The 18,496-nt window shown below is 40.8% G+C and overlaps 2 protein-coding genes across 4 annotated transcripts; both read right to left on the reverse strand.

The window, feature by feature from the left end:
- Positions 1-878: 878 nt before the first annotated feature.
- On the reverse strand, positions 879-10,245 carry CUNH11orf16 (chromosome unknown C11orf16 homolog). The gene is given in 9 exon segments (XM_071427937.1): positions 879-1,016; positions 2,674-2,849; positions 3,274-3,324; positions 3,326-3,939; positions 4,706-4,934; positions 5,798-5,948; positions 6,745-6,949; positions 8,086-8,387; positions 10,170-10,245. Coding segments are annotated over 6 exon segments (1,347 nt in total). The 5' UTR covers positions 6,912-6,949; positions 8,086-8,387; positions 10,170-10,245; the 3' UTR covers positions 879-1,016; positions 2,674-2,714.
- Positions 9,550-15,155, reverse strand: ASCL3 (achaete-scute family bHLH transcription factor 3). 3 transcript variants are annotated; one of them, XM_071427942.1, is made up of 3 exons: positions 12,730-15,155; positions 12,459-12,531; positions 9,550-10,427 (listed from the first exon to the last, which is right to left on the reverse strand). In XM_071427942.1, the coding sequence occupies exon 3, from the start codon at positions 10,420-10,422 to the stop codon at positions 9,883-9,885; it is 540 nt and encodes a 179-aa protein (XP_071284043.1). In that variant the 5' UTR covers positions 10,423-10,427; positions 12,459-12,531; positions 12,730-15,155; the 3' UTR covers positions 9,550-9,882. The 3 variants fall into 3 exon arrangements, with proteins under 3 accessions (XP_071284043.1, XP_071284042.1, XP_071284041.1); XM_071427941.1 differs by having other exon boundaries at positions 12,459-15,155; XM_071427940.1 differs by having other exon boundaries at positions 9,550-11,839; positions 12,459-15,155.
- Between the last annotated feature and the right edge of the window lie 3,341 nt (positions 15,156-18,496).

An 18,496-nucleotide genomic window follows, 5' to 3' on the forward strand; every position in this document is an offset into this window, starting at 1 on the left:
ACTCAGAAACATGCTGAAATGTGTGTCAGGTGTTCAGTCTAGGCACATGAGCTATTGATTCAGGTTCTGTCTCTTTGCAGACCACACTAAACCTCTTTTCTGAGGGCTGTGGGGTACCCTAAATTATCCAATTTACTGCTGAGCAACTGCACACTGCAGCTTATGGCCAAGTTCATATGCTTTAAACACGAGCAGTCCCACTAACAAAACTCCCTGGATGCTTAATTTTGCCAAAGGACCAGGTTCCATGTTTAGAATGAGTGATGTGATCTGTCATCTTTCTGTAGCTGATAGTATTAAGGTTTCCATTCATTTTCATCAGAATATAAAAATCAGTGGCTTGAATGCTAATCATTTTGTTGTTTGTATCTACAGTAGCAGGTCCTTTAGCCTCTGGCTACTTTTGCTTGTGCTTTAATCCCCAAAAAAAATCTTTCAGCTGTCAGGTTGTATTGTTTCTCCATTCCTCCTGGCTTTCTACAAACAGAAACTGTTTTGATGAATTTCTGTGGCTCACCCCAGAGAGCTGTAGACAAATGGGAGGTTTATTGGACTCTTGGTGTGCATCTGCTCGGGCTTTTAGTGCTCCTACTAGCTCATCTGATCTCTTCAGAACTGTAAAGTCAAGTCCAAATAGTTAAGAATTTACTGTAGCACTTTGGAATAAAGAATGAGGATGCTCAATTTTAATGTGGGTGAAAGCAGAGTTTCTCACTTATTAAAATTATATAGTCATCCATAAAGATATTCTACTGAGACAGTACCTGAAGCAGAACCTAATTTGTTTAAAAAAATATAACACTGATAGAGTAGAAGCAGTTTACCTGAAATTTCAGCCCCTGAACTTGATCAGTTTTACATGTACTGAATTCTGGTTGATCATGTCTCTCTCTGCTTTGCTGCAAGTGAGCTCTGACAGGGTCTGTAACATCAGGTTTGTCATCTCCAACACAAGTGGCTTCACATTTATCATCAGATGCTGCATTGTAGCTTTGTTCTGATGCTGCAAAGCCTTCCTGGAAGACAGAAAACAAATCCCTCAGAAGTCTGGTCTAAAAAAAGCATCAGTGTCTTTGTTAACTGCTGCTTTGCTGGCTGTACCTGTGCCTCACATAGCTTTAATACAGGTCTATTTTCTGGGCTGGCACAAACTTTACTGCTGAAACACACAATCGGACAGCAAGACCAAAGGATTTTCAGAAGCTGCTAGGCTTTGATTAAAAACTTTTTTACTTCAGAAGTGAGGAGGATTTTGTTGACTGCAGTGAGGGGACATCAGCCCTCCAGAGAGTACCTGTAGGAAGCCTGTCCTCTCACTCCACTTGTTTGCTGCAAGCCACTTCTGATGCAGCCTGCAGCATGTGATAAAACTGCTTCAGCTATCTCAGAGTAGCAATGGATCTTGTGGGTTTAAATCACCAAGGGGCTCTTTTACAGGAATGAAATTCTGTCATTATACCCTGTATTGCCACATTGCATCCACTACTGTGATTCATGCTGCTGCTTTGGGGCTGGAATGAAACAATTCTGCTTTCTTATTAGTTTTACCAAAAGGCAACTCATGTCACTTCAGTGCACAGCTCTGACACTGCTTACATAGAGCATGCCTGCCTGGAGCTCCACACTGGCCTGAAAATTCCTAGGAAATCAATTACAAAGGTGTGTGGTTATGTAACTATGATTATTTAACCAATAAAGTAGAATAGAAATAGAAAGTAGGAACCATACAGTTGATAAGTTGGCATCTGCTTAAAATGAATGAGTACAGTTGTGAGAATACAAGATGTATTCCTGTATATTCTCTGTTCATCAAGACATGTTATTAATGGATTCATCTCTAAACATGCAAGTTTAGAACATTTGAAGTTTTACTTTGCAGTCAGCTCACAGTAGCAAGAGCATGAAGGTACAGAGAAGCTAATATTTGATTTCATGAATATCATTTATTAATTCTACCCTGATGCTCTTGTGCAGAGCACTGTTACTGTTCATCCTGACATTCTCTTTCATCTTATCCTTCTTCCTGTAAGTTTTTTCTTCCTCATTTCTGTTTGCTTTTTTTAGCATTCATGTTCTGATTTTTTTTTTCAAGTTTTTCTAAAGCATGAGGGAAACCAGGCCTAAAAACCAGGGTAGTGGTGCTGTTCCTAGCTGTGACACAGTTTGCTGACTCTGTATCCCCCAGCTTCACAGCAGGAATCTGCTGTTTAAACTGCTTGCCTCTACTGAGGAAGAGAAGAAACTCAGCAAAGACTGCCTTGAAACAGAATCTGCTTTTATCTCTCAGAGGCAGAAACTGTGACTGTCACAATTTGATAGGCAGAGCTCAGCACCTTTCCATGGATTTAACACAGGACTTCTTTGGGTAGATGTCAATGGGCATTTGGCAGGTTTCTGAATTGAAATCTGCAACACGGAATGCTCACATGGCTACTGACATTTGTTTCCATTTTACCACATAGCTCCAGCCCTTCCTTAAGGCTTGGGGATTTTTGGTTTGGTTTCATTAGTGGAGAACTTTCCTACCTATCACAAAACTGGTGGATGCCCTCAGGAAGCAGTTACAAACAATGTCTTTTTCTTGCCAGGTTCCAAACTATTTATAAGAATATTTTTTCCATTCAAACAAACCTCCTGCTTACATAACCACAGAACTAATACAGATTATCTTACCCTCAATGATGGCTTGAAATCTTGGTCTCTTAGGATTGTTTTCAGTGTGAGTTGCCCTCTGGGAGTCTGGTCAGTGGTTTCAAACGTTGCACTCTGCTGAGCTGGGGCCACACTGGACATGTCCCCAATGAAGATGGCTTGGGATTCCAGCTGGCCCTTTGTACAACTTCCAGGTCCTGGGAAGGAGTAAAATTGTGTCTAAGAGTGAAACCAGAACTGAAATGGAGAAACAAAAGAGAAAAATGCACTTTAAGCCTGAAAGGAATTATTTCAGTTTGTTCTGAATGGGTGAGCTATGCCAGGTTAATGAAGATGTTAGCATCATAAAAGGCATAGGAAAATGACAGGAAACAGAGAGGAATATCTGGCTTCCAAATAAAATTAGTTTTTCTGGTAGTTTTCCATGGGAAAAGTGGCCAAAAGAAGAGCCAGATGAGGAGGCAGAAATATTGGGGAGCAGGAAGAATTGTATCAGAGTCTGATATGCAAATTTACAGTATTAATACCAATAAACTGCAGGCAAAGTGACTGCCCTGCCCAGAAGACTTTTGGTTTTGTTCCCTCTGGCAGCTGGTTCCCTGTGGGGTTGTTTGAAGGTACCTGAATTACTGGAATGGGACTTGTGGTGACTTCTTTTCCAGTATTCCCCTTCAGGTCTTGCAGAATTCCTCAACCTGGGCTTTTCAAGACAGCTGGAGCCTGTGTTAACAGCACTGTCCCCCCCAGTACCCTTAGTGAGGGGTGGCTTCAGGTCCCTCTCTGAATCAGAAGAGGAAGCAGATGTTGCCACAGCTGCAGCTTCTCCTTGTTTTGTGCCTTTCGATTCTAGAAGGCCTGGAGAGAGCTCACTGCTGGACTCTGCCTCTTCAGCTCTGTCCTGAAAGAGCAGAGACCTGGAGGGAAGAGCCCACCAGGCAGCAGCACAGGGCTGGCAGCAGCAGATGCACCTCACCCAGGCTGATGAACAGCAGATGCCACCAGCACAGTGGTGCTGGAAATGTGGCCAGCAGGGAGAGCAGAGCAAGCAGTGCTTGGCAAGGCTACACAGAGCACAAACAGGAATCAGGGATGCCTTGGGACAGCAGGGAAAAATACAAGAGTTAGAGTCCTGGCTTGGTCTGGGCTTCACCCTGCTGGTGAAGGGCATGTGGATCATCTCCACAATCCTCTCCCACAGGCTAGGAGGGATCCACAGAGCCACACCACGGGGGAGTTTCACTTGCTTGTCATTCCAGAACTGGACTGTAATTTCTTCATCTTCTGAGGCTGTTAAGAGAAACAGCAAGCAGCCTTAAGCAGCTGGGCAGTGCACACAGACAGATCAGGCTTTGCAGCTTTATGCACTTTCTACTCCTCTCAAGAGGCAGGATCAACTCTTGCCCCTCACTAACACCTCACCACAGTGTCACAGAGGTGAGTGAGCAGCCTGGACACCACCACTAAACCAACAGGCCTGGCAGCATCTTTCCTCCCAATTTGTCATCAGAGGAACAAGAAAACAGTACAGTTTTACATGAACAAGAAAACAGAACAAGATGACAGTAATTTCTGTTGTTGCTGCCAAATTTAGCAGTACTGCTCTGAGAATAGTATTTTGGTAAGTCAGTGGAGCTTGACTGTCAGACACAGGAAAAATGAATGAGCTGCTGAAATCTCCTACGTCTGGCTGATAAAATCACCCCCAGATGTACCATTTGGTACAAATGTGAGCATTTAAGCTCAGATGAATGCTTCCTGGAAGTTGTCTCACTTGTATGTGTCATGAAAAGGCCACAGTCCTGCACATGGCAGCCACAGCCTTGTCCCAGCTACACCCATGGACACAGATGATGACATTTTTATGGGTCACAGTTTCCTCAGGGTCACACTGGTGAGGTTACACACAGATATCCATCAGCCCCTGCAAGCTTGGAGCAACACTGGGCTGCTGTCTGTGCTCTGTTGTTTCTCTGGCAGCAGCACCCTGACAGGAGTTTATCCTCACTGGTGTGCCAGAGGAACAAGAGGAGGAAGAGAGTAGCACTTTTCTTACCTCGTAAGGGATCCCTTGTCTCAATGCCTCTGAGAACAGTTCCTGGGCCATACCTGGCCCCATCTGGCTCCCAGGGTGCCAGCACTCTGTCTCCAGGGAGCAAGGAGTGTTTCATCCCATTCACATATTCCAGGATGTCACCCTGTGCAGTTTTTTGCACGCACACTGGATGCCTTCCATGTGACACAAGTGGTTTAGCAAACTCTACCAGGAACGTGCCTCTTTCACTCTGTTAGCAGGAACAAAATAACAATTCCACTGAAAAACAGTCAATAATGGGCCAAGTAACGCAACTTTTGCTGGGAGGCCATCCTGTGCCTATATGACTAGAGTAAAACAAGCCTGAACAGCATCTAGAGCGAGCCCAAAAAAACTGCATGAGGCTCACCTGAAAGCAAGATGAGTGAAGCATATGCTCAGATTCACTGCCACTAGGATCTGTATTTTCTTTCCCAAGAGAAAAAGCTACAGACAAGTGTACTTCACAAACCATGCTGTGTGTGCCAAGGAACAGGGGACACTAAAGCCATTCAGACTGTTCATCACTCATGCCCAAGTCCTTCCTCATTACATACAACACTAGCTCTGCCTCTTGGGGGGTTGTTGGGAATTTTTATTTTCTTTTATATTAAGGCCTGTCAAGAGGATTTCCATCAACAATGAGATGAGGTACTTCCCTGTTCTTGAGAAAGAACAGGCTCCTTTTTGTGTTAAGTTTGAAGTGCTAACAAACCAATGAATTAAAGCTTTCACTACCCTTTCTGGAAAGACCCTGAGCCTGGGTCTGTGGCTGACTCAAGCTGGACATGTGTACATAAAACACAAACCCTTTTCCTGTGCTGTTGATGGTTCTGTGTCTACACACAACAGCAGCCCCTAAACTGCTGGCAGCAGCATTCGGGCTGCCTCAGGCTGGCTCAGTGCCCAGCACCAGCACAAGGCTGCTCAAGCACCTGCTGTCCTGGTGATCTGTTCTCTAATCTCATCAAAAACTGAACCAAAAATTGCTACACTGAAGAACCAAAAACTGCTACACTGAACTCAGGTGGTGTGAGAACTGCCCCCAGCTACCACACAGCAGCCATCACTCACCTCTATCCCCTCTTTTACTGTACCAGGGTAATAAAATCCATCTTGTTCCCCTCTAGCCAGCACAGGCACGTTACTGTCTGTGCCCCCTGACTCCCCCAGGCTCTTCCATGCTGGGCCAGGGGAAGGGAGGCAGTGACTAATCCATTGGCACCTCAAAGAAAAGAAAATGGGTCAGCCCTGAAAGAAACAGATTCTGCAGGTCATGAAAAAAATCATCTTGTAAGGTTTAAGAACTGGAACGCTCCACCTCATTTTGTAGCACTCCCACAAACCAAATAGTGTGGGAAGAAACAGAAAACTTGCTTGTGCTGGGATAATTCCTTGATCTTGGGAAAAACACACCAGTGCCCAATTTTACTCAGATTTCTTCGCTTTGGGGTTTACAGGAAGTGAGCCAGGAGCATGCTGGAATCCTGGGCCAGCATTACTTGCACCAGCCCCTTTACTGTTTACCTGGCAAGACAATGCAACCCTTCAGATCAGGAGAAAAAAATCCACCTGCAGCACAGAGCACAGCGTAGGTGCACTCCAGAGTGCTGGAGCTGATGGTTTACACTGCAGCATTCAGGGAACAGCAAAGCAGAGAAGGAAACAACAAAGCTGCTGGTTGATGACAGCTTCTAGTTCAAAACTGGGAAAATAATCCCCTGTCACAAAGCATTAGCAACATTTCATGGAAGATGACTGCTAAGGCAAAATGCTTTTATTTATCCCAATAATATTAAAGGAATGTTTCTTTGATAGGAGGCTTACTCAAGCTTTGCCCTTCATAATCTCCAAGGTAGCAAATAACTTTAGTCAATACATCTAAAAAACTGCCAGTGCAGGGGTGGGAAAGCTCAAATGATGTTCAAGCTGCTAATTTATTAATCTGAAATACCAGCCTGGTTTATCCCTTTAGATAGACAAAAAACAAATCCCAGACTTAAACAGGAACTTGATTTTACCTCTGGGGGGTGAGGTGCTCAGCGATCCAGGCAGGGTACACAACAAAAGAGCTCCTGCAGCAGGGATTAACTGTGGATATGACAGTGGAACAGGAAAACCTGTCCAAAGCTGGCCTCACACTGCAATACCTGTGACCCCTGGGTAGGGACCCTTCCAAATGAGCCATACTTGGAAAAGCTGCTGCCTGCAGGACTCGGCTGTGACCTGTTGGAAGAAAAGAGACAACAAGCAAGTGCTGGCCAGTGTACCTCAAGAACCCAGTAATTTTGATTAATCGTTTATTTTTGTTTAAAAACACCGAATTCAAAATATTCAGACTGGCTGTTGGCCAGATGAGCCCACGTGACTGACTTCAGTGATCTTCACTCACCCAAATCCTGACCTGGAAAAAGGGCAGAAACACCCAAGGAAACACTAAATGCTGTCAAAATCTCCAGGAATATAATAACTTTCACCTCCCTCCAACATTTGTTTCCTGCTCTCTTTTCTTACACATACATTCTTCCTTTAAAGATGTCTTGTACAGAACCAGCCAAACCTTCCCTGTTTTACAAGCTGAGACAGAAATTACAGCTCAAGTTGACAAGCTGAGTAAACGTGACAGGTTTTGAACTTGATGTTAAGATTACATTTCCCTGTTATTTATTTATAATGATGTATTAAGAGGAAATATTTTGATCTTACAGCTGCCCTGTCATGTTTTATTAACAGTAGGATTATGGCTTGCAACAAGAAAGAATGAGATGCTCAGATGTGACAAGTGATAACTATTCAGAGGCTGTCACAGTAAGATCAATGATGCGATGCTATCTCTGGTAATTTCAAAAGATGTAGTAGACAAGCTTCCATTAATCTTTTTCTTTTTAAATATTGCTTAGAATCACTTATAACATTGGCATGGAAACTGAACAACCTATAAAATTTAAATGCTTAATTTATTTTACAAAATGCAGTTTAAGCACGCACGTTTAGATGATATTTTGTGTCTTATCTAAGAAATATGATCTGGAAGTCTTTTTAATGGAGACTCCCAAATAGATACATAATTTCAGATAACTAGCACAGCAAACCCAGCAAGAAGAGGGGATTAACTGCTGCAAAATTCATATTTAAGTCAGGAAATCAGCACAATATTTCAATTTATTCCATGACTGCACAAACTGCTGTTATAAACCAAAACAAGATGGAACGCTTTGCAAAGAAAGGCAACTATCACTTCCACATTAAAGCACATTTTAACACCCCCTGCTTCTACACACAACAGTGCATTGACAAAGGCAATTACACTGCTTTTTCTGGACAACTCCAAGTACTTTGGCACAGCAGCATTTTAGACTTACCTGCTATTGGTAAGAATACACCATTTGGATTTAGTCTGAATGCAGAAATGTCACCCTTCTGCCTGTTGGACACAGGGAGCCTTTGGCTGCCAGTGTTTCCCAGTTGCTATGGAGGTTGCCACAGCTGTTACTCCCAGGATTTGCCATCCTGGCCTGACTGGTTAAAACCCAGAAGAACGTGACTTCAGAGAGGACCATTTCACTGCCACACATTTGCTCAATTTTCAGCTCCCCATGGATCTCCAGCACCACAGGGAGGGAATTTTAAGAGAGCTCAGTGTCCTCTAGGCTTCTGCCTATGACTGCAGGGCAAAAACCAGCATCAAAGTTACAGTTCAGGTTAAGGAAAATTAAAAAAAAAGCTTACCACCACAGGGTGTGACAAATCAACATGTTTGAAATGTGCACAGAAAGGTTGAAGCTGAGACAAACCAAGGTCAAATCACTTGACAACTTTCTCCTTTCACAATAAGGGGGAAGGATTAATGAATTCTACCTCTCTCTTACCAAGTGCCTATCAAAAATATGTCATGCTATAATGCAGAAACCTACCTGTTAATCTCTGCTGAGACCCCTAATTTTCACATCCTCCTTAAAAGAGAGGCCAAGAGTTGACATTTGTTGATGTTTTGTTTGGTTAGTTTTGTTTGTGGTTTTTTGGGGGAAGGAGGTGCTTAGAATACTTAATTGCCTTTTTCAAGGCATGTTTCAATTCACTGCTATAAAAACAGGGTGGGATAAGTGCAGTTAGGGAGGATACATCACTTGGGAAGTCTATAACCATTTTTTTGTACATTCTGCTGCACAGACAGCCTACAAGCTCTCATGCTGGCAGCAGAATTATTTAGTATCAATGATTCCCTTACACAGAGTAAATGTTAAGACATTTTATTGGTTATAAGCTCAACTCTCTTCATCATCTTCACACAGTTCTATTTTATAACACTTAACTGAAACCATCAGCAGTACAGAGGAACAGACTGGGAGGTTGGGGAAGACCACTCCAGACCTCAAACATTATCAGTCAAAGTCCCAAAAAATTTCTATTGCAGTTTATTTTTATGCTGATGGCTAAAACCTTGCCAGCCCTCTTTATACTGTGTATTTTATAAGCAGTCCTAGTAATTTTTAAGGGCACTGACATCTGTGTAAGAATCCAATTTTCAATAGAAATTACGCAATGTCAAAAAGTTTTCAATGCGATTAAAATATTCACTAATAAGAAAATGATGGAAAAGCACTCACAAAAGTTTATGCTCTTCCTATGTTCAGTAACTGTGCTTCAGAGAGCTCCTACTCTATATTTCTGGTTCAAACTAAATTATCCTTTCTTTTGGCATTTAACAACCCTCCTTGGAACCTTTAAAAAGGCACTTTAAAAGAAACACTGGCAATTAAAGTGAATATTTTAAGAAAGTGCATGTGAGATTAAATCAATAATATGACAGAAAATGAGAATCTCAGTCCCATAAGTAGAGAGATTTTATTTTAAATCATGCAGGTTGTGATGATACATACAGTTACTTTACACATAGAGGTGTCACATTTTTAGCTTGGTGACAAATTTAGAAACTCGTTCTGATTTTCATGAATTAACTTAAGTCATTCAGCTGAGATTTTCCCAGTTGTCCCTCTCATATCTAAGTGTAGTAACTATCTGCAACATTTAAGCTCTTGTGTGGGCTGACAGTGACGTGTGCCACGATCTGCTCCCAAGGAGTGCCAGAACACACACGTCATTGACACAGTGGCTACTACATTCCCAGACAGGATACTTTGGGCTGGCTTTGCAACACTTCAGATCGTCTCCAACAACTGGGCTGGTTTGTTAGTGGCTTTAGGTGCTTGGTTTGGCTCCGTGACACCTTTTCCTGCCACCCCAGAGTCAGTGCACAGCACAGACTGGAGGTCCCTGATGTATTTTATGGCAGCACGCAGGGTCTCCACTTTGCTGAGCCGTTTCTCCAAGTACTCCTTGGGCAGGTGGTGCCTCAGCTTGGCATAGCCTTCATTGACACACTTAACACGCTGCCTTTCCCTCTCATTCCTCTTCCTGATGAAAGCTGAGCCATAGGAGTACTCACTTTTGTGGAGACTGGAATGGGGCATTTGGTAGGGAAAGGGGCAGGGCTCGCTGTAGAAGGTCTCTGTGATGAGATGCTCTGACATGAAAGGCAGGAATGCCAAATCTTCGGCCAAAGGGACCTGGCTTGGTGCTTCTGGGTACATGTGAAACGTGACCAGTGGGTCTGCACAGAAAGGCCTTGCCAGCTGGATGTGCTGAGCCTCAGCACAGATGAGGTTACAGTAGCTTTTGCCATCCATCAGGTTCTGCATTTAGCCTGGAAACACATAATTACAGAATACTTTAAACAGCTCACACTGAACAGTATAAAAAACTCACCTGGACTTACCAACTCTAGGCCTTGCTGACATTTTCCAAAAGAGATTTTTTAAATGCATATGTGACATTTCAGAGTGATGTTGGAAGATCAGGTAGAACAAGACAACATCCCATTTGAAAAGTACAAGAAAGTGCAAGTCAGTCACACGGATTAAATTAACACACAACAGATATTAATATAAAGCCACTAAAGTTTCCTAAAGGAAAGAGCAAGCAGCCTCCTTTCACCCCAGCTTTAGAAATGAAGAGACTCTACCTATATGCATTTCACATAGGTCTAGCTTGCTCCAAATCCACCAAAACTTACAGACAACAAATAAAGCAGGCCAACACCTGAGGCATTCTCCCCACTCCCTTCCTCTCCCTGAAAAAAACTGAATCTACAATTCCAGTAAAAGACTCCCTATTCATACCAAAGAGCCTTCAAAGACAAATTATTTTCTTCTCTCTTCACTGGATGCCACATTCAATGTATCATCTGAACAAAATGGAAAACCTGTGCAGAGAATGGATTTCAATCTTAATTCCATGTCTGTCAGGTATTACATCCACTCATACAAAGATTTACAAGAAGTTTAGAGATGAGAGAATTTACACTAAATCTAACACCTCCTTGGGTCCTCACATTCCTTCTCCACCTACCTGCAGATTAAACACAGACATGAAATTCTAAAAACAATCCTACAGCTAGAAATTAAATATTAAATATGTCATACTTATGAAATGAACACTTTATCAAAGGAAAAATGCATGTCCTAGCAATACAAAGAAGGGATGGCACACAGCAGTTGGGGCCCTGCTGGAAACCTGTAAGTCAGACTGGCCTACTCTCACTCCCCCTCTTCAGAGCAGCATTACAGCAGGTCTAACCACACAAATCACCCTGACACATTTAACAAAAATATACTCTTGCAGTGGTTTATAAGAAGCTGCATTGTGGGGCCTTCCCAATATCATTATTCGAACAGCTAAACATCAGCCTAACTGCTGAGAATGTAATCACTGTTACCTAACAGCTTCCTTAAATACCTTTTAAACAACCACCTAATTTTTAAAGAATCACCATGAGCCACCCTCACAGATTGCAACCAATACTTGCCTACACAGAACTGATCCAAAAATGCTCTTACTCACCATCCACTTGTACATCCCTACATTGTTGTCCAAAGCACTTAGATTCTATTGCATCCTCTAAAATGGAAACCACACCTAAACATTAAACTAGATTACCAGAACCTGCTGGATTCCATACTCACAGAAATCTGGCAAAGCTTCAGATGTTCCAATCACAACTCCATAACACAAATCCATCACAAGGGTATGGGGAAATATTTTCTACTGACTTCATACCTGCCACATTTACACAGAAAATATTTACTTGGTATGGACCTGTTCTCACAACATATTCTATGAAAATGCCTCTGTATGCAGAGTTATCTATTTTTCTAATGTACATATATTTCACAACAGACATCCTGTGAGTGAAGAATTCATTTATAGCTGTTAGGCATGAGTGGGAGTCCCATGCATCTTAAACAGGTACTTCTGTAGGTAGGCTAAAAGCATGAACACACATCCATTTCACATTATTATGCATGTAAAAAACTCACATATTTTTCCATATGTGAATATACACTCCTCATAAAATGAAAATAGTAGACAACTATAAAAATCAACTTTCCCTTTTCTACTTATAAGACTGGCTTATTGCCTAAAAACTTTCTGCTGCTAACAACTTTAAAACATTGAGGAAGAGAAGTCTGCTACATGGCAAAAAAAAATTATGGCACAACATCACTCCAGAGAAGGAACCAAAACCAACACAACCCCTCAAGAAGAGACACTTGCAATATTTGTTGCTTAGTACCTAGACTTCTGCTGTGTAACAAGGTTACATAAAACAGTTACCTGCTGCCTCAACACCTGCACAAAGTGTTAGGAACATTTTCCCCTTAGACTAGAGACTCACCAATCTTCAGATGAAAGTAAAATCCAGGGAAACAAGATGTGCTGTTTAAAGAGTGATGAATACCTGAAAATATCTGAATGATATTAAAAAAAAAAAAAGATGTTAATGTTCCATTTTTCTTATACCTTATTAAATAAGAGATCACATTAAACAGGATTCACTAAAAAGCTCTGAAAACACTGTTAGTAAATGGCTGGTAGAAGTGCTTTACAAGAACATTGATATTCAGTGAAGATCTGTGGCTAGATACAGCAACATGCAAGTCTCTTACCTGAATTATGTAGCTTGTTCCACTGAGTCAATGACTGCTGCAATTTATAGTCAATTGACAACATGCAAAGTAGCTTACAGTTAGATCTGCTCATTTCTGGTTGGGCTTTTCCACCCACACCACAGCTATGATGGCAACAAAACTTGGCACTAAGGGCTAGGAATTTTGAAACTGCTATTGAACACATCCAGATTACCTGAAAAAGTAATCAGGAATGCAGTTTGTTCACTTCCTGTTTGCCTTCTGTTGCAGACTACTACAGTAAGGTAAGGAAAATACAAAGCAGTATTTTCATTTCTTGGCATTTTGTACTCTAATATCTAAATAGAACAATTGGCTAGAATTTAGGTAAATATTCACTGTCAAGGCATAAGCAAACTAATTTCCATAGCTTCATTTTAAACACAGAAAAACAGCATTTATTTAGAAATTTGTGATGGATTTCTCTGCACTACAGGTGAGGACACATTATTAGCCAGCTTAATACCTTTAAATTTAATCACTATACCTGCAATTTTGGGAAATTCTTTTAGTGTTGAGTGTAACATCATATAAAAGGGTGAATATATATAAGAAGAGAAGATTTGAAAACAGTGAGCCAACAGTAGCCACACAAGTTTTGCTTAAAAAGAGAAACAGTACAGAATCTATAATGCAATGTATACATGTACTTAGATGCTACATATATCAGCATATAGCTGTCCCATTATAGAGGTGCAGTAAAATAGGACACATCTTCAAAATTCCACATTTAACAGGATTGACACTTAGAACTATCTCATGGTTTGGCCCTTCTATCAATCAAAGCATAAACAAAAATGCAAACCCAAACCACTTTAGCTTAAAACTGTAAGATCAGAAATACTTCTACTAGCAAAAGATGTATATACATTCAGTCCTGCTTCTTGTGACTGTCACCCATCAAGGAAAGAGAGCTTCACCTTCTGCTGCCCCTGTGTGAGCCACAGTGCTGTAGCCAACTTCCCCCTTCCCACACCAGCTTCAGGCCTCACAGGAAAGGCAGCCAAGAGGTAGAACAACTCCCAGGACTGGGATACTCAACAATCAAGGCATGTATTCCACAAACAAGTTACATTCTCTTTCTTTAGTAGACCCTAAGTGTCATAACCAGTAACCAAACAGTACCAACTGAACAAGTTCCCACTCACTGGGGCCATGTTGAACACAAAAACTGAACCCAAGCCTGAATTTTTTTTGACCTGGCAATCTTTGTGCAATTTTTTTTTTCAATTTAAAGCAAGAATCCTGTAAATCCACCAATGCACCACCTGCTTTAAATCACTCCAGGTTAACTCAGTTTTGGAAGTCTACAGGACTGGCATGCAAAGAAAGCTGTGTACCTGTCTGTCCCCCAGGCATGGAGTAAGCAAGCCAAAACTGTCCCCAGAAACAGAGTATTCTTCCATGGACCACCTCCTTCCACACTGAACTGAAAACTGTCACACAATAATGCAACTACATATGCAAGCTACATCTGAGTCAGGGATTAAAAATTTCTTTCAATTAACAATTTGATGAGCCTTTCTTTACCTAATCACTGAACAAGTGCACATTTCTACTCTGAAGCGTGTTTAGAGGAGCACTTTTATAGATGGAATTTACATGCAGCATAATGAGGGAGAAAAATGATGACAAACTGATAATGCAGATCCATTTTTCAAAAATCAGTTTTATCTTTAATTGTTACATTCCAAAGGGGATATATGAAAGTTAGTCATCCAGCAACTGTATAACCTCTGAAGAGAGATGAATACAGAGTCACAGATAAAAAAATACACCTAACTCCCAAGATGACAGGTGCTAGAGAAAGTATGTGCCTTACACCATCAATCCAGACAAATGCAGGAAGATTTTTATAATAAATATTTCATCATATACTAACTCCTGAGACTTTACCCATGAAAAGAAAGGGAAAGATTTTATAAGAGCTATCATACACCTACAATATATTAAGCTGTTAAAGCAAAATAGAACAAAATGTCAACACTGCCTTGAATGTGCACTGCATTTGAATTTATCTACATCACAGTACTTGAAATATGCAGCTCCAGGAGTCAGTGTCCACTTATGTTTTGCCTCAAGTCTGCAGACATCACTTGCCATCCATACAAGCATCTTGAAAGTACGAGTGCAAGAAACCAAATGAACACAGTCAGCAGGGTTTCATTCTCTGAGACCAAAACTACACCGCAAGACTTTGATTTCCAGTACCTAGCATCAATCAGCAGAAAATCCAAGTATATTTACAAAAGATCTTTACATAAAGTGATTAGTGAGTTGTAAGTTATTACTGTGTTCCCAGGTACTTTTTAACCACATAAATAGTAAAGAGAAATATATAGTTAAAAACCACCATAAAGTCACAACTGTAAATAATGTACCACAGTGGCAACCCAAGGTATCTTGGGCAGGTGGTGCCTCAGCTTGGCATAGCCTTCATTGACACACTTAACACGCTGCCTTTCCCTCTCATTCCTCTTCCTGATGAAAGCTGAGCCATAGGAGTACTCACTTTTGTGGAGACTGGAATGGGGCATTTGGTAGGGAAAGGGGCAGGGCTCGCTGTAGAAGGTCTCTGTGATGAGATGCTCTGACATGAAAGGCAGGAATGCCAAATCTTCGGCCAAAGGGACCTGGCTTGGTGCTTCTGGGTACATGTGAAACGTGACCAGTGGGTCTGCACAGAAAGGCCTTGCCAGCTGGATGTGCTGAGCCTCAGCACAGATGAGGTTACAGTAGCTTTTGCCATCCATCAGGTTCTGCATTTAGCCTGGAAACACATAATTACAGAATACTTTAAACAGCTCACACTGAACAGTATAAAAAACTCACCTGGACTTACCAACTCTAGGCCTTGCTGACATTTTCCAAAAGAGATTTTTTAAATGCATATGTGACATTTCAGAGTGATGTTGGAAGATCAGGTAGAACAAGACAACATCCCATTTGAAAAGTACAAGAAAGTGCAAGTCAGTCACACGGATTAAATTAACACACAACAGATATTAATATAAAGCCACTAAAGTTTCCTAAAGGAAAGAGCAAGCAGCCTCCTTTCACCCCAGCTTTAGAAATGAAGAGACTCTACCTATATGCATTTCACATAGGTCTAGCTTGCTCCAAATCCACCAAAACTTACAGACAACAAATAAAGCAGGCCAACACCTGAGGCATTCTCCCCACTCCCTTCCTCTCCCTGAAAAAAACTGAATCTACAATTCCAGTAAAAGACTCCCTATTCATACCAAAGAGCCTTCAAAGACAAATTATTTTCTTCTCTCTTCACTGGATGCCACATTCAATGTATCATCTGAACAAAATGGAAAACCTGTGCAGAGAATGGATTTCAATCTTAATTCCATGTCTGTCAGGTATTACATCCACTCATACAAAGATTTACAAGAAGTTTAGAGATGAGAGAATTTACACTAAATCTAACACCTCCTTGGGTCCTCACATTCCTTCTCCACCTACCTGCAGATTAAACACAGACATGAAATTCTAAAAACAATCCTACAGCTAGAAATTAAATATTAAATATGTCATACTTATGAAATGAACACTTTATCAAAGGAAAAATGCATGTCCTAGCAATACAAAGAAGGGATGGCACACAGCAGTTGGGGCCCTGCTGGAAACCTGTAAGTCAGACTGGCCTACTCTCACTCCCCCTCTTCAGAGCAGCATTACAGCAGGTCTAACCACACAAATCACCCTGACACATTTAACAAAAATATACTCTTGCAGTGGTTTATAAGAAGCTGCATTGTGGGGCCTTCCCAATATCATTATTCGAACAGCTAAACATCAGCCTAACTGCTGAGAATGTAATCACTGTTACCTAACAGCTTCCTTAAATACCTTTTAAACAACCACCTAATTTTTAAAGAATCACCATGAGCCACCCTCACAGATTGCAACCAATACTTGCCTACACAGAACTGATCCAAAAATGCTCTTACTCACCATCCACTTGTACATCCCTACATTGTTGTCCAAAGCACTTAGATTCTATTGCATCCTCTAAAATGGAAACCACACCTAAACATTAAACTAGATTACCAGAACCTGCTGGATTCCATACTCACAGAAATCTGGCAAAGCTTCAGATGTTCCAATCACAACTCCATAACACAAATCCATCACAAGGGTATGGGGAAATATTTTCTACTGACTTCATACCTGCCACATTTACACAGAAAATATTTACTTGGTATGGACCTGTTCTCACAACATATTCTATGAAAATGCCTCTGTATGCAGAGTTATCTATTTTTCTAATGTACATATATTTCACAACAGACATCCTGTGAGTGAAGAATTCATTTATAGCTGTTAGGCATGAGTGGGAGTCCCATGCATCTTAAACAGGTACTTCTGTAGGTAGGCTAAAAGCATGAACACACATCCATTTCACATTATTATGCATGTAAAAAACTCACATATTTTTCCATATGTGAATATACACTCCTCATAAAATGAAAATAGTAGACAACTATAAAAATCAACTTTCCCTTTTCTACTTATAAGACTGGCTTATTGCCTAAAAACTTTCTGCTGCTAACAACTTTAAAACATTGAGGAAGAGAAGTCTGCTACATGGCAAAAAAAAATTATGGCACAACATCACTCCAGAGAAGGAACCAAAACCAACACAACCCCTCAAGAAGAGACACTTGCAATATTTGTTGCTTAGTACCTAGACTTCTGCTGTGTAACAAGGTTACATAAAACAGTTACCTGCTGCCTCAACACCTGCACAAAGTGTTAGGAACATTTTCCCCTTAGACTAGAGACTCACCAATCTTCAGATGAAAGTAAAATCCAGGGAAACAAGATGTGCTGTTTAAAGAGTGATGAATACCTGAAAATATCTGAATGATATTAAAAAAAAAAAAAGATGTTAATGTTCCATTTTTCTTATACCTTATTAAATAAGAGATCACATTAAACAGGATTCACTAAAAAGCTCTGAAAACACTGTTAGTAAATGGCTGGTAGAAGTGCTTTACAAGAACATTGATATTCAGTGAAGATCTGTGGCTAGATACAGCAACATGCAAGTCTCTTACCTGAATTATGTAGCTTGTTCCACTGAGTCAATGACTGCTGCAATTTATAGTCAATTGACAACATGCAAAGTAGCTTACAGTTAGATCTGCTCATTTCTGGTTGGGCTTTTCCACCCACACCACAGCTATGATGGCAACAAAACTTGGCACTAAGGGCTAGGAATTTTGAAACTGCTATTGAACACATCCAGATTACCTGAAAAAGTAATCAGGAATGCAGTTTGTTCACTTCCTGTTTGCCTTCTGTTGCAGACTACTACAGTAAGGTAAGGAAAATACAAAGCAGTATTTTCATTTCTTGGCATTTTGTACTCTAATATCTAAATAGAACAATTGGCTAGAATTTAGGTAAATATTCACTGTCAAGGCATAAGCAAACTAATTTCCATAGCTTCATTTTAAACACAGAAAAACAGCATTTATTTAGAAATTTGTGATGGATTTCTCTGCACTACAGGTGAGGACACATTATTAGCCAGCTTAATACCTTTAAATTTAATCACTATACCTGCAATTTTGGGAAATTCTTTTAGTGTTGAGTGTAACATCATATAAAAGGGTGAATATATATAAGAAGAGAAGATTTGAAAACAGTGAGCCAACAGTAGCCACACAAGTTTTGCTTAAAAAGAGAAACAGTACAGAATCTATAATGCAATGTATACATGTACTTA

This window comes from Agelaius tricolor, unplaced genomic scaffold, assembly GCF_023055355.1.
Source record: "Agelaius tricolor isolate 1412-34295 unplaced genomic scaffold, bAgeTri1.0.p SCAF_5, whole genome shotgun sequence".
Lineage (NCBI taxonomy): Eukaryota > Metazoa > Chordata > Aves > Passeriformes > Icteridae > Agelaius > Agelaius tricolor.

What these genes read in the sequence shown, in the direction of transcription:
- ASCL3 (XM_071427942.1), bottom strand. Translation starts at nt 10,422, where the DNA reads ATGCAGAACCTGATGGATGGCAAAAGCTACTGTAACCTCATCTGTGCT.